At 34.8% G+C, this 14,197-nt stretch overlaps 2 protein-coding genes across 3 annotated transcripts in view; one reads left to right on the forward strand and one right to left on the reverse strand.

Moving 5' to 3' along the window:
- LOC125834427 (ethylene-responsive transcription factor SHINE 3-like) overlaps positions 1–13,868 on the reverse strand; it is a 388,745-nt gene extending 374,877 nt beyond the window's left edge. The window contains exons 1-2 of the mRNA XM_049513578.1: positions 13,680–13,868; positions 12,827–13,520 (exon numbers count right to left, since the gene is read on the reverse strand). Coding sequence (XP_049369535.1) covers positions 12,992–13,520; positions 13,680–13,774 — 624 coding nt within the window. The 5' untranslated portion in view covers positions 13,775–13,868 and the 3' untranslated portion in view covers positions 12,827–12,991. The remainder of the gene's footprint in view (positions 1–12,826; positions 13,521–13,679) is intronic.
- On the forward strand, positions 8,898–10,975 carry LOC125834420 (uncharacterized). 2 transcript variants are annotated; one of them, XM_049513568.1, is made up of 2 exons: positions 8,898–10,177; positions 10,686–10,975. In XM_049513568.1, the coding sequence occupies exons 1-2, from the start codon at positions 9,105–9,107 to the stop codon at positions 10,735–10,737; spliced, it is 1,125 nt and encodes a 374-aa protein (XP_049369525.1). In that variant the 5' UTR covers positions 8,898–9,104; the 3' UTR covers positions 10,738–10,975. The 2 variants fall into 2 exon arrangements, with proteins under 2 accessions (XP_049369525.1, XP_049369526.1); XM_049513569.1 differs by having other exon boundaries at positions 10,704–10,975.
- Positions 13,869–14,197: the final 329 nt, after the last annotated feature.

Raw genomic sequence — 14,197 nt, forward strand, 5'->3', positions numbered from 1 at the left:
AGTTCTGTGGATACTTTTTGGCCTGTTTATGTCATCTATATTGTTCGAAAAGAAGGGCAGTAATAAGCCAAGCAGTCAATACCATTGTATTCTAAACTCTGAAATCATGTGAAAATAAAATGTGTTTATAGTTACATGACGAGTGGCAGTAATTTTAAACTCAAAAGATCACTATTGTAGCCTTGACCGTCCTATTTGATCTTTTGTTTGAGGAAAACAACATGAAAGACATCAAACTATATGATTATTTTGTAAAGTAGGCATGAATGTTCAAGTTGATATGATACTCAGAGTTTTGCAACGTCAACATTTCTCTTAGCTCTGACACTTTAGACACGACTAAATTAAGATATAGTTGTTGTTTTTTATAAGTAATAATCTTAAGTCTACTTGTTGGAATGTACGCGTCCACCAGTGTTCTTGGGACCAGGTCCCCGACAGAATAAAGTGCAGAAAATGAATAACACAAAGTAAATCAGGCACAATGATTTTACGTGGAAACCTCCTTGCTCAAGGGAGTAAAATCACGATCTGTCACACAGGACTTTTCAAACTGCTTCCACTAATCTTCTCCAAGCAAAAGTAAAAGCAGTTTACAAAATGAGATTAGCCTGCTAATCTCCACACTAAGCAATACCTCCTATCACTTAGACGAGCCAAAGCAGATACAACACTGCCCACTAAGCTATCACCCCTAGATAACTTAGACTTTGCTAAGCGGATACCATACCGCCCACTAAATCAACTATAGCTCCTAGATGACTTAGAATTTGACTAACCAGCAAAACAATGCTGCCCACTAAACTAGTTAAACTCAACCGATTTAGGCTTTTAGAAACCGAAACAAATATTTGAATCCTTTATAAACTAGGAACAAATTTACAATATATGCACGGAAGTATAACTCCTAAGACACACTTTGATGCTTGCAGCTTGATCAGGTCCTTGTTGTGCTTGCCGGAGAATACTTCTTGAAAGTGAGTCTTTGCAAGTGTTCTTGAGAATTTTCAAGTTGCAAAAACTAACAAAACTCAAACTCAACAAAGACGCTTCAGCACTCTATCAGGTCCCTTTGTTGAGCATGAGTATTGTTCTTCCTTGAAGATGGCTTTCTTTTAAAGCTTATGAATTTTCAGACAAAATCCAAGTTTTTGTTTTGCCAAGTCTTGAGTTTGTGTGTTGTTGGAAGAGACTATATTGAAAATGAACACAAACTCCTTGGGGCAGCCCATTGGCTAAGAGCATGCCTTCTATGTAAAGATGTGCACCTGTCACATCAAAAGTGACCGCTTTACAGTTGTACTGTCGTCCTTTCACGTACGCAGTCTTGCAGGGACCAGGTCCCTTACTGACTTTTCTTAGTAAGTTCTTGAGAAGACGTGCTAACTCTCTCTCCTTTTGAATGAATGAATTAGTTTGTTATTTGTCATGTTGACTAAGTCAACCATAAAGAGTTAATACATATTGGACAAACAACCTCATCCCTTTTGATTGGTGTAGTACTTCTGACGGCTTCACCAACTTCTGACGCGGGCAGCTTTCCAACTGTACCCCATTATAGATCTGGACGAGAGAACTCTGCCTAGGACCAGGTCCCTGCATTTGTGAGACACTGAAACATATAATCTCGTCCTATTTTTCTATTGGTGTAGGACACTGCACTTTTCACCTACCACCTGACATGACAGCTTTACAGCTGTACTCTATTTGTATCTGGACGAGAACACTCTGTCAGGGACTAGGTCCCTGCATTTGTGAGGATCATCAAAACACCTAGAATATAACATTTTCCCCATTTTTGATGATTACACACAAATATTCCTCACACTAAGTTTATTCATTCATTTCCCTGTCAGCAGTCCTAATAACAAGGATCTGGTTCCTTGTTAGATCGATAAGTTTGTTAAATCATCAAAACTTCATATCAACTTCGAACTAAGATCTCATATCAGCTTCGAACTAACACTACTTTTGTTCTTTTTAGCTTTCCGAAGTCACTCATTTCTAAATCAGTTAAACCCTGGAACACACATAACTGAAAGCCCTCTTCGACGTGTATCATTGGATGAGGCAATGATATCCAGTAAAATGGAGATTTGAGGAGAGCTAAGACAGAGCTTGAACTCCTTTTCTAGCCTTGTCCTACAGTTCACTTGTGAAGTGCTCTCTGTAATTAACCCAATAACTAGACCAACATAATTTAAACTCAAACAACCGATAGATATATTTCACTAACTCGTAATTGGAATTACAAAGGAATTAAGAACTAAAAGGGAAATGGAAGAACACAAGTAGAAGATAGCGATGAGAAGCAGAACACAAGTAGAAGATATGGATGAGAAGCAGAACTCAAACAAAGAGAATGATAGGACTAGACATTTTTCTAAACAATTTGCATAAGTCTAATTTTCTCTCACAAGTATTTATCAACCCAGATCCCAAACATAATCTCTTAGTTCGGTGTTGGGATACTTTGCCCATACTGGTCCTGGCCTGTTCATAACACCCTCAGTGGCAATTGGGAGGGCTAGCTTATTCAGGATGAGAAGTAAGGAAATATGCAGTCTTTGGATTTTTGCAATGGAACTTGCGTAAAAAGTGCATAAAGAGGAGAACTGGCTGAGCAATGGGAGAAGTGCAATGTGATTATGGTTTCATGAATCGTGTGTACGATTACAAGTGAATTGAAGAAAACTTGGGATGAGATTGATTATTGATGTCATGATGCCTTTGCCAGGATGTAGTTGTGACGTATCTGTGTCTTACACTGATCATTTGAAGTCTCAGTGTTTGATACAATACCTAATGAGACTCAATGAATCACATAGTAACATCAGGAGCAAACGTTCTAACTGCAACGCCAGCGATAACAACAAATGGTCTATGATTGCTTCAACAAATTAAATTTTCTTGAAACGTAACAAGATTGTAATATTGTGTCTAATATCCATTTTGTACGTTCTAACTGCAAGGCAAGTCGTCCGAAGCAACACAAAATACAAAGTTTCTTGTAACTCCATGAAACATATATAGTAAGTAAACAAGAGCCAGGATCAAATGGAAATGCTAACCCACATTGGTTAGGTGTAAACAAATGTAAAGTTAAAGCTAAGTGAAACATGACCAAGTCTACTAAAATGATCAGTTATACCTCTGTTATAAGTTGGGCATATGTACAAGTTGAAAGCATTCCAGACATCTCCTTCGAGCATCGGGCTATCCCAAGTCCAAGTTGCATATTAAACATGACAAGGTCACGGTACTCACCCTTAACTGCAGAAACTGTTTGAAACATATCATCAAACATATATGATGCAATGAATAGAAGTTGAAGAACTACCTTGAATTTCACAGCTCAGGAAGTACATTTGAATTGGCCACATGAGGTTCTAACATGGTATGAGCCACATATCCTTAGAAAATCCATAAAAATTTAAATAACACTCTACCAATTGGGTCGGAAACCCCGCAGAAGAGATCCAGCACGATTGCAGCTGGGATTTGGCAAGAAAAGTTGAGCTACCCGTCAGCCATGGAGTACGAGCAATGGAAGCACTAATGTAATGAACCCAATAACTAGACCAATGAAACTCGAACTCAAACAAAGATAGATATATTTTACTAACTCGTAATTGATATTACAAAAGAATTAAAAGGCACATTGGCACAATATGGATGATTGCTACAGGATAGTGGGATATCCACCTGATTTTAAGAGCAATAGGGAGCAACAAACTTTTAAATCTAGATGAGGTAAGTTTAATACAAAAGGGGATACAAACCAGCAGCTAACTCTGTTGCAACAAATGAAAGGGGTGGATATATACCATCTAACAGAGTAGTAGTATCAACAACAGAACATGGCTTCTACTAGCCACTGCAATTCTAACATGTCAGTAGGGATCGCAAATGAGCGGGTCGAGTTGAATATTGCTGGGTTTTAAAAGGTGTGAATGGAAAATGAAGGTTTGTGACTTTTCTGAAGAGTTGTGATTTTTCCGTCGGATTGTGATTTTTACGAAATATTGGGACTTTTTCGAAACATTGTGACTTTTCTGAAGGGCTGACTTTTTCGAAAAATTGTGATTTTTCTAAAAGGTTGTGACCTTTTCGATAAGGCACAATAAGCACTTGTTCATACTACTCTTTGTTGTTTATAAATAGAGGAGCTTCCTCTCGTTTTTCAACAATGAATTTTATGAACTTCTTCTTATTCTGCACAAACAAATTCTAGTGTATGTTACTGTTGTTGAGTGGTTCGCTGACACTTATTTTATGTAGCAATACATCAGTGAGTAAGATCGTTCTATCCTAAAAGGATATATTCCATTAACCTCGGGTACTTGAGGGGAATAATGTCTTTAAGGACATATTGTGCATTCAGTGGACCGAATTTTCTTCTTTTCAATATATTGTTTCTTTTTTGTTGTAGATTATATTTTCTTTACCTTTTTAACTTTCTAATTTTGAAAATATATACTTTAAACTTTGTTGTTTCTTACGAAGTTCTATAAAGTTATTGTTCTAATTATCTTAGTAATATAGATAAACAACATTTTTAACGAAATTAATTTTATTATTATTAATATGTACTATTCTTTTTGGAGACTAAAACCTGTGTAATTTTCTATTCCGTGTGAAATTTAATCGGATCTAATTTTTGGAGACTAAAAGCTTCTGATTTTCTACTCCTTTGGTGTGAAGAATATAGTAACTTTTACCAATTTATTAAACACTCTGTTTGAATGAATATTCCGAATTGAAGAATATAAAAACTATGCCAGGAATATTAAAGTTAATCGATTTGAAGAATATAATAACTTCATTGTTAACTAGAAACAATGTGAATGTTAAGTTGTATGTCTAATTGTGACAGAAAAATAACTAATGAACTCGAAGTCAATGTTGTGTGTATTGGTCGGGTCATTAGTCTTTGCATTGCATTATATTTCAGACTATTATCAGTTTTATTTTTTCTCATTATTGTGTCACTAGTGAACTTGACCGCGTTTCGCGCGATTATAAATGACGATAATATATCAATAATTTTATTAAATATAATATAGATAAAAGAGGTGTGCATATATATACACACCTATAATTGATTTCACAAGAAATTTTTTGGCTAGTAGTCAGTATACTTCCAAAATTAGTTAAAGACCTCAGATCACACCTATAATTGAGGGGAATGCTATCTGGTTCGAGATCACCATATATATATATATATAATGTCGTCGGACAAGGCTTCATTCCCCTTAAGCTCTGCAAATCCATTATATTGTGGTTCGACCTTAATTAATTATCTGTTGAAGGGCATTCAGGTTTTGGCTGTAAAACTCTTAGTTCATCAAATTTATTTTAGTTTCATGCAATTTAGAGGGGCTTAATTTGTTCAACTTTGGACTCAGAGGCTGGTAAGTGGTAATTAACATATACTAAAGGGTGTGCTTGGTACTAAGGAATTAAGTGTTTTCCACAAAAATATTTTCTTGTAAACAGTTTTTTTAGGAAAATTTTTATCTTTTTTATTGATTTTCTGATATTTGATAAGTAAAAAAGGTAAACTATTTACTGTATAATTTATTTAAACACTAGGGAGCGAGAGTAGGACGGAGTTGGAGTCTATGAAATGTTATTTGTATAATTTGGTTTACCTAATTTCACAGTTTTTTCATATTTAAGAGATTTATTATTTTATTTAAATTTTACCAATCAAACACACTCTAAAAGATGAACTCTTTTTAAAAAGGTAAAAGGGCCTATATGCCTCTCAATTTTGTCATTTAGAATTGATAAACCCCTCCTTATGAAAGTGACTTATATATACCCTTATCGTTATACAAATGACTCACATATACCCTTACCATTACAAAAGGAGCTCACATATACCCTTCATCTAACAAAAGTGAAAATAATTAGTTTTAAATTTATTTTTTTAACTTTAAATTTTAGAAAAAATCATGTAGGGGTATATATATGATCCTTTTAACAAAGTTCAAGATATATTTTAATCTTTTTCATACAAAAGTTATTTTTGACTTCTTTGATTATTATTATTCGAGTTTCTTATTCTTTTTTTATTTCATTCTTTAGTGTAAAGAAAAAATTATTAAAAATGGGAAATCTATAATAAATTTTACAAGAAAATCAGTGAAACATAAATAAATTTGACCATCAAAATAATAAATTTAAATTAGCTGTTGAAACCAAAAAAGTAAAAAAAAAATACGTGTGAGGAGGATCAAATATACCCCATATGAATTATATTTTTTTTCAAAAAAATAATTAAAAGATTAAATTAAAATTAGTTTTCCCACTTTCGTTAGGGGAAAATGGTATATGTGAGCCATTTGTATAATAGTAGCGGTATATATGAGCCACTTTTAACGAGGGGTATATGAACTTTAAATGACAAAGTTGAGGGGTATATCACAGTCTTTTCCCTTTTAAAAAAAACATTTTCATTTAAGATTGAAGACAAACGATTTCATGTCAATCCCGTTTTTGTTCTTTTTCATTTAAGAGAAGCAGAAGCGTTAGTCGTAAATTAGTTTCTACCTCTTTGTCCTAGCCTTACGTTACCATAGCCATCAGGGAATTAGTGTAGAGAATATGTGCTAACCCTAATGGGTGGAGGAAGGAACAATTTATAGAGGTTAAGATTTAATTTGGTACGTCCATCAAATAACCAATGTACGGATGAGATTTATTATTTATTAAATATTATTTATGGTATTACTTGGGTCCAGAGGCGAATCTAGGATTTCAAGAAGACGGGTGCACCATTATTAGGGACGGCTTTGCCCCTTTAAGAAAAAGGCAACTATTTTAGGCTTTCAAATTTGAGATACCTCAATTATTTTAGCAACAACAAATATAGCTTTTTCGTAAGAAAAATATTAAATATGATTTGCAAAAATAAATAAATTATATTAAGAGAAAAATTTATTAGAAGAAATTTGATATACCTAGAGTACTATGTTGCAAGAAAGATTAAATGCATTGGTTATATGAATTATTGATTGAAAAATAATTATTAAAAGAATTCGATTATAAAAAAAATATACAATTTTTCATCTCAAGAAATTTTAAAAGTAGATTTTATAAAAAGAATATTATTTTTTCTCAAAAGTTTAAGGCCTCAGTTTGATTTTGTTTCAGACCACTTGTGCGTTTGAGCCGCCGCTGATCATTGCACGTAAGATAAGATCTAAAATATTATAATTGATTTTGCTAATTTGCTTACTAAGAATGGTGATTCAAGTTGAAAGAACAAAAAAGAAGAAAGAAAATAGGTTTTTTCAGCTGTGAAGTTGTAGGAAAAGAAGGAAAAATAGGTTTTTTCAGCTAGGAAGTTCGAGCGCTACTTTGTGTTTTTTGTGAAAATAAAATGCTGGCAATAGAACCTACTTTTAGATTTTTTTTTTGTAAAAATAAGAAGTAAAAAGCAATGCTGTTTTTTTAATTTAAAATAGGTCGACTGCAGTGCTTTTTTATAAAATGCTTGCAATGGAACCTACTTTTAGATTTTTTTTGTTTGTAAAAATAAAAAGTAAAAAGCTGTATTTTTTTTTTATGACTGGAGTGCTTTTAAAAATTTTAAAAATAAATGTTAGCAATTGAGAATCGATCCATTAACCTCCCAGTGGAAAACAACCACCCAAACCAGTGAGCCATATAGTCATTTGTGATCATGGGTTCCTTCAGTTGCTATTTGTTATATTTTACGAATTATACAAGTAGATATATCGAATTTTGCCGGATGACCACGGGTTCCGGTGACCCATTTTTTTCAACTTAAATTCGACCCTGCTTGGGTCACAAGTAAACTTGAGTCACAAGTAAAGTTGGGTCATAAGTAAGAATTATTCTTACATGGAGTTTCTAAATTTTAGAACAGACGAGTGATAATGGGTTTAAACCCGCAACACTAGTGTGAAAGATATTTCCACCGCTCTTCTTACCACTTAGCTGTCAATCAGTTGTCAAGGATTTATAAGTTAATATACATATATATTTATTTAATTTTCTAATACAAATAAAGAGTCTACCAAAAAACTAATGGATTCGTCTGAACCCACAAACCCTCACCTAGCTCCGCCTCTGGTCGGACCCTTCCCCAAACCCTGCTCATAGCGAGCGTGCATCTGCATCAGGCTACCTTTATATATATATTTTTGACCTATTAGCTGTAACTTGTTAAGATGAAATGTATGTAATCCACAAAGTTTGAGTTGATTTTTGTTTTCATATAAAGGCTAAAAGAATGAGTTGAGGAGCAGTCGTCCAGTTGACAATTCATTTTGAATAGATCTTTTTTTTTTTTGTCTTATGATTAATATATGTATATTGTATTGTTATCCTTTATTTATTGAACCATTCAATCCCTTAATGGCACGCAAGCAGCCAACTACTGAGTCAAAACAATAAAAAAAAATCTTAAACAGCTCTTGTAAAGATCAAGAGCCCATCGCATTCACAATCACTATTATGATTCGAAAATTTTCTATCGAGGCCCGTTTGGATATAATTTTAATATTTGAAGCAGTAAATTACATATTTTTATATTTTTTTAATAAATAAATATGTGTTATTACAATTTTTCAAATACACATAATTTAATATAATCTTTCTGTATTTAACTTTGAAATGGTACTTCACGAAAAAATTGAAATCTTGTATAGATTTAGTAAATAAACCATTAATGTCAAATAAAAATATAAATTATGTCCAAATACAATAATCAAACGCCTACTTAGTGACCATATGATAAATTAAGAATGTAAGACAAGTGATTAAAAATGAGGAGAACCGCACAAATAGCGGAGTATTAGGAGTCATTTCACAAAATCCACCTTCTTCTGTTTCTCTCTCAAACCCAAAATTCTTGTGTAAATTTCGAAACATTCACTTTTACCTGTCGGTTGGGAGAAGAAGAAAGAGGGAAAAATAATCACAATCTTTCCCCTCTCTCTCTTCTCTCTCCCCCCAAAAAACTATGCAATTCCAGGCTAGTTTCTTCATTAACAACTTATTCCCTTTTCCATCTCCGGCACGGCGGCCGGGACTTCTTAGTCCTCCGCCATCAACCACTGTTTCATCCTATGAGACTCCTCTCATCCCCTTCCCCTCTTCCTCTTCCCTTTGATAATCCTAATGGCTTCCTCCCTTTATCATCGTCTCGTTTGATTTCATCCCGTTCCCCTGCTTCTTCCCCTTCTCCATTTGAGTTATTATTAACAGATCCAACTTCTAAACCTACTGTCATCCTCCCTATTCTTCCTCCTATTGCTGACGGTGTTTCTGATTTTGCAACTATCTGGTTTGTTTTTGGTATTCTTCTTCTTTCTCTATTCGCTTTCGCTTTTATTTTCCATCTCCGGATTAGATCTCGTCAATTGCCTCATTTACAGAACTTTAATTCTCTTTGGGCTGTGAGATTGCTTCTCGTCTTATTCGCTTCTCTTTGGGCTATTAATGAAGTGATTCGTTTACCGTTTATTCGCCGGAAATATCTTTACCCTTTTTTGCCGTCTTTGTCGTTGAATCAACAAGCTGAGATCTGTAAGGTTCATGTGGTTCTTTCATTAGGATTCTTCGAACCGGGTTTTTTAATTACTCTTCTTTTCTTGGTTAACGAGTCGATTAAGACGCAAAATCCTTTTCGGACTTGGGGTGTTGCACTTGTTTGTTTAGCTTGTTCGCCGATTCTACTGCTGCAATCGTTCTTCGTGTTTTTCTCTCCGTTGGAGGCACAATTACCTACGTTTATGCACGCGACTTCTTACCTTTCAACTGACCATTTCGGAAATAAATCTGTGCTTTGTACCTATCCCTTGTTCAGTTGCGTTGTGTTTGGAGTATTCAGCATTGCTTATTCCTTAGCGTTTTTGCTGTCATGTTGGAGGGTAGTGGCGTTTGTGATCAACAAGAAGATTCGGGTACGGTTGAACATGCTTGCGACATCGTTCATGATATTGTTGCCGGTGCAGATTCTTTGCTTAGGATTGTCGCCATTGTGGCAGCCAGCAGAGCCTATACATGGATATGTTGTCCTAGCGATGGACCTTGCCGTTGCATGGTGCGTGGTGATCGGGGAGGTGATTTTGGTAATAAGGCCAATTGCAGATGCATTAGCTGCAGGTGGAGCATTTTGCCCATGGAGTCCCGGATGCAGGTCAGTTGTGGATTTACAATAGACACACAACATTTTACATACTTTGGTTCCATACATATCGGTCAAACTATCTCGTAAATGATCCCGAAAGAAGTTCATTCATATTCTTATAGTGGTTGGAAAATTATCTCGTATGTGCTTTGATCATGACTGAAGTGTAATTATAATTCATAATGATAAATAAAACAATAAATTTGGACATTTATCTTAAAGTATTTGCGCGTGGGATCTATCTAATCTATGCTAAAGCTCCCTCATTGTTAAGGAAAAATCAGATTGAGACTGTTTGCAAATAATGCAATATGAGTAGACATTGTAGGAACTATGTTTGAAAGACAGGCAGGTTATAATTTCTAATGAAATGGTAAGGTAGACATTACTGAACTAGCAGAGAGCTCTAACGTTTTCGCTAACTTGTAATTTTGCTTAGTATATAGTATATATATATATATTTGTAATATCTAATGCAGTTAATAAAATTCTGAATATGAGAAATTGGCACTTGCAGGCCAGGACTTCCTAACAGTTCAGGGAAGACGATGAATAATGGGAATTTATAGCGATGGACAGAGGCCATGAAGGACATCATGGTCTGTTCATATCATTGTGTTTTTTTTTTCTCAAAGAGAGATGAGGGAGCCAATTTTTGACGATTTCAGTGTGTAAAATGGTTGGTGATTTGGTTCATCAAGCATAGAGAAGGGGGGGTTATTTAGTAAGTTTATGATACGTTATTTATTACTCCTCGGAGGAAAATGTGTGTACAGCATTTGATTTCATATTCAGCACTTTCTTCTGCATCCCCTTTTCTACAATTGTACAAATCTTTTATTTTTCTTCTTATACCATTAGCAAATATTTGTTCTTAGTTTTAGAAACAAAAGTTACTGGTTTATTTCGAACGAGTCCTGAAAGATTTCCTGGGATCCGATCCTGAGAATTGACCCCAACCCAGGACCTGATTGCCATCCCTATCGTCCACTAACCTGATACCTAGGATCCAGACCCGACCCAAACCGGGACCCTACTCAAGACCTAAGACCCAACTCTCGACCCAAGATGGGTTCCTTGGTTGGGTCTTGATGAATTATGCAAATTCATAGTAATGTGGAATATTTCCTGCAAATCGGTAATCAGATTATGATATTGAATTTCAAAGTGTAGTACTATTTACTCATGAAAATATGGATCAACCCGTCTTTTACCCAAACTATTCAGTGGTGACCTAGTCAAGCAGACATAACTGTAATGTGCTCAATTTTTCTTGAGACAAGTTCAAAGTACGACAAGGAAGTGTTTTAGGCTCCGTACCTTCAAGCATTTATTTCAACTTTTAGTTTTTTTTTTCTCTGAGTTCGCAGTGTTCATGCATACTTTAAATCAGGCCTATACACGATTTCCACTTGCAAGCAAATGTTGTAAGTTGTAACTAATACAGTTATCAACCTCAAACTTCCTTTAACAAATTAAAGATACGTGAGTCTAGTTTGATGCATGAGGTCGAACAACTAGATTAGTTGCTACTTGCTGCCTATTTTCAGGACCTGGAGATTAACTTCGACTTGGTGAAGAACCAATGCGAATAGCAACTGATTTTTTTATTCGTGAAATTGTAGTCCAATTCCCTGTTACTGCTGGAATTTTCAGCTTGCAAATCAATAATGTAACTGCAGCTAAATATGTTTTTTTAGAGGCAAGTAACCTTCTTTTGTAAATGTCCCTAAAGTTTATAGCGATATTGGATCCATTGACAACTAACTAATGACGTAAAAGCTTTAACACTCTTTGTTATATTCTAGTGTACAATACTGAAGATTTTAAGTTCTGAGATTCCTGAAGACAGTAATGGTTCTTCCGAGCCAAATGCATTCAACTGCCTTCATATGTCTACAAGTCCAAATATGAGGTGATGTGGTATAGTAGACCGTTCCTGTGGTTCAGCTTCGCGCTTGAAGAACCAGATGCAACAACTGTTGCTTGCATCTCTACCCCACTTATGCTTAAAGGCTTGACCTTTTTGGGGTTCCTAGAAAATGTCACTCAACTTTGAGAAATTATCTAACAAAGTCATTTGAACTTTGTTTCATATCAATAGAATTACTTTTCAGTGAGCAATTACTTCTACTCGCAAATCATTTCAGTCCACATGTATTTTTTGTCAACAAAACAAAAGTGGCCTTCAGTTTTCAACCTCGTTAAGTTTGTCCATGAAAACTCATTTTCTTCAGTTTGTACAAATGCAATTTATGGGGTCAAGAACTACCTCAGTAGAGTCCAGCTGGTTTAGTTGACTAAGTCTTAAACCACACATGTTCTATCTTTGCTAAATTTAATGCACTTATTTCTCATCTAACACAACTTTTGCCTAAGATTCTTTCCCTTCCATTGAGTCATTCAACTTTAACAAATTGTTGTAAATATAAGATTTAAGATGACAGGAACTTTAGCTAGCCCCTACAAAATTCAGCTCATCTTTCTTATTCATAGGCAATGAAAATAGTACCAAAAATGAAGTTCCTAGAAAGGGAATTGTCATTTTTTTGTTTCAGGATAGAGGGAAAATGACAGAAAGATCAGTGTTAGATGCTTAAATAAGCTTAATTAAGAATAATCAACTACTTAATGGAAGTATTACTGATAATTATATACATATATATCTGATTAGAAACTTGAATACTTACATATACAATCTCATAAGGATTGGTTTTGGCACTTGAATTATTCAAGAATAATCCCTTCTCTTTTAGGCTCTTATTGGAGATAACGATACGCTAGTCTAATTAACTATACATGCAATACATTCCACATTTGGTATCATATAGAGTTGGAAAAAGACGGAGAGAGATGATCAGTAATAGGTTCATGAGAAAACGGAGAATTCCAATTGAGTAGTTCTTCCACCATTTGCATAGCAATTCTGTTTTCTTCGTCCAATGGTTTACTAATGCCAAGTTCAGAATTCATATTCTGATGATCATGAGGCTTCTCCTCCTTCTTCCCAAGTTCGATTTTTGTTATCCAATTAGAACCTGAATGTTTCCCTGATCTTTTTTGCCACACTCCTATATGACAGTTGTCGTTATCGAGCCTCAGACAGGTCATAGAAGGTGCTGGATCCTTACAATATTTCCTCAGCTTTGCATTCAGCACAGTGCTAGACAGTGTTGATGAAGAAGTTAAGGGGAATTTCTTGTCATTAGTACCATTATTGTTAACAGTACTCTCCTTCACAATTGGGAAGTTTGTTTTCGCAACATGTCCATTCATCAAGATAGCTGCTTCATCATATGCTCTTGCTGCTTCCTCTGCTGTCTCAAATGTTCCTAACCATATCCTTTTCTTCCTATAAACAAAAAAAAAACGACTCATCATGTACATACTAGAGAGCAAAGTTGACATTTTTATCGCACCAGCAAAAAAAAAAAATGTTGGTAAATTAATAACTGATGCAAGTACATTTTCAGTGTACTTGTAGTTTTGTGGATGAGCGAGAAAAACTTACAGCAGAGGATGGCGAATTTCAGAAACCCAAGAGCCCCACTGGCGTTGTCTGACACCTTTGAACTTCTTTGATTGTACCGTGTTGTTCTTTGTCATATTAAAAAAAGTTGCAGAAAAAGATCAGGTAGACACAGAAATGAATGATGAAATGAGAGTTAGGTGAGAAGAATTAAAGCCATCACAGAAAGAGAAGATGGTGTCGGTTGAAGAGGAGGAAGAGTTTGGTGATAGAATTTATAGAGAAGGTATGTAGTTTATGTCTACAAATACTACATTACTGTTCACATTTCGTCGTCCAAAAATACTTGATTATACAAGTTTGTTCACATTGTCGGTTTCAATCTGAATATGAATTGATCCTTATTGATATATGAATATAATTTTATTAAGATCGAGATGGACTGTGATGATTCATAATAGCTGACACTAACTTACTTGGTATTAACGTAACGTAATGTGTTGTTATAATTGTTTGTATGTATAGATGATTGTGGGGTGTGGGGGGTTGGAGAGTGCAAT

This window comes from Solanum verrucosum, unplaced genomic scaffold, assembly GCF_900185275.1.
Source record: "Solanum verrucosum unplaced genomic scaffold, falcon-dt-bn FXZP01000279.1, whole genome shotgun sequence".
NCBI lineage: Eukaryota > Viridiplantae > Streptophyta > Magnoliopsida > Solanales > Solanaceae > Solanum > Solanum verrucosum.

Coding starts and splice junctions, on each gene's coding strand:
- LOC125834420 (XM_049513568.1), top strand. CDS start 9,105: ATGAGACTCCTCTCATCCCCTTCCCCTCTTCCTCTTCCCTTTGATAAT. Junction 10,178..10,685: donor CCATGGAGTCCCGGATGCAG/GTCAGTTGTGGA, acceptor TGGCACTTGCAG/GCCAGGACTTCCTAACAGTT.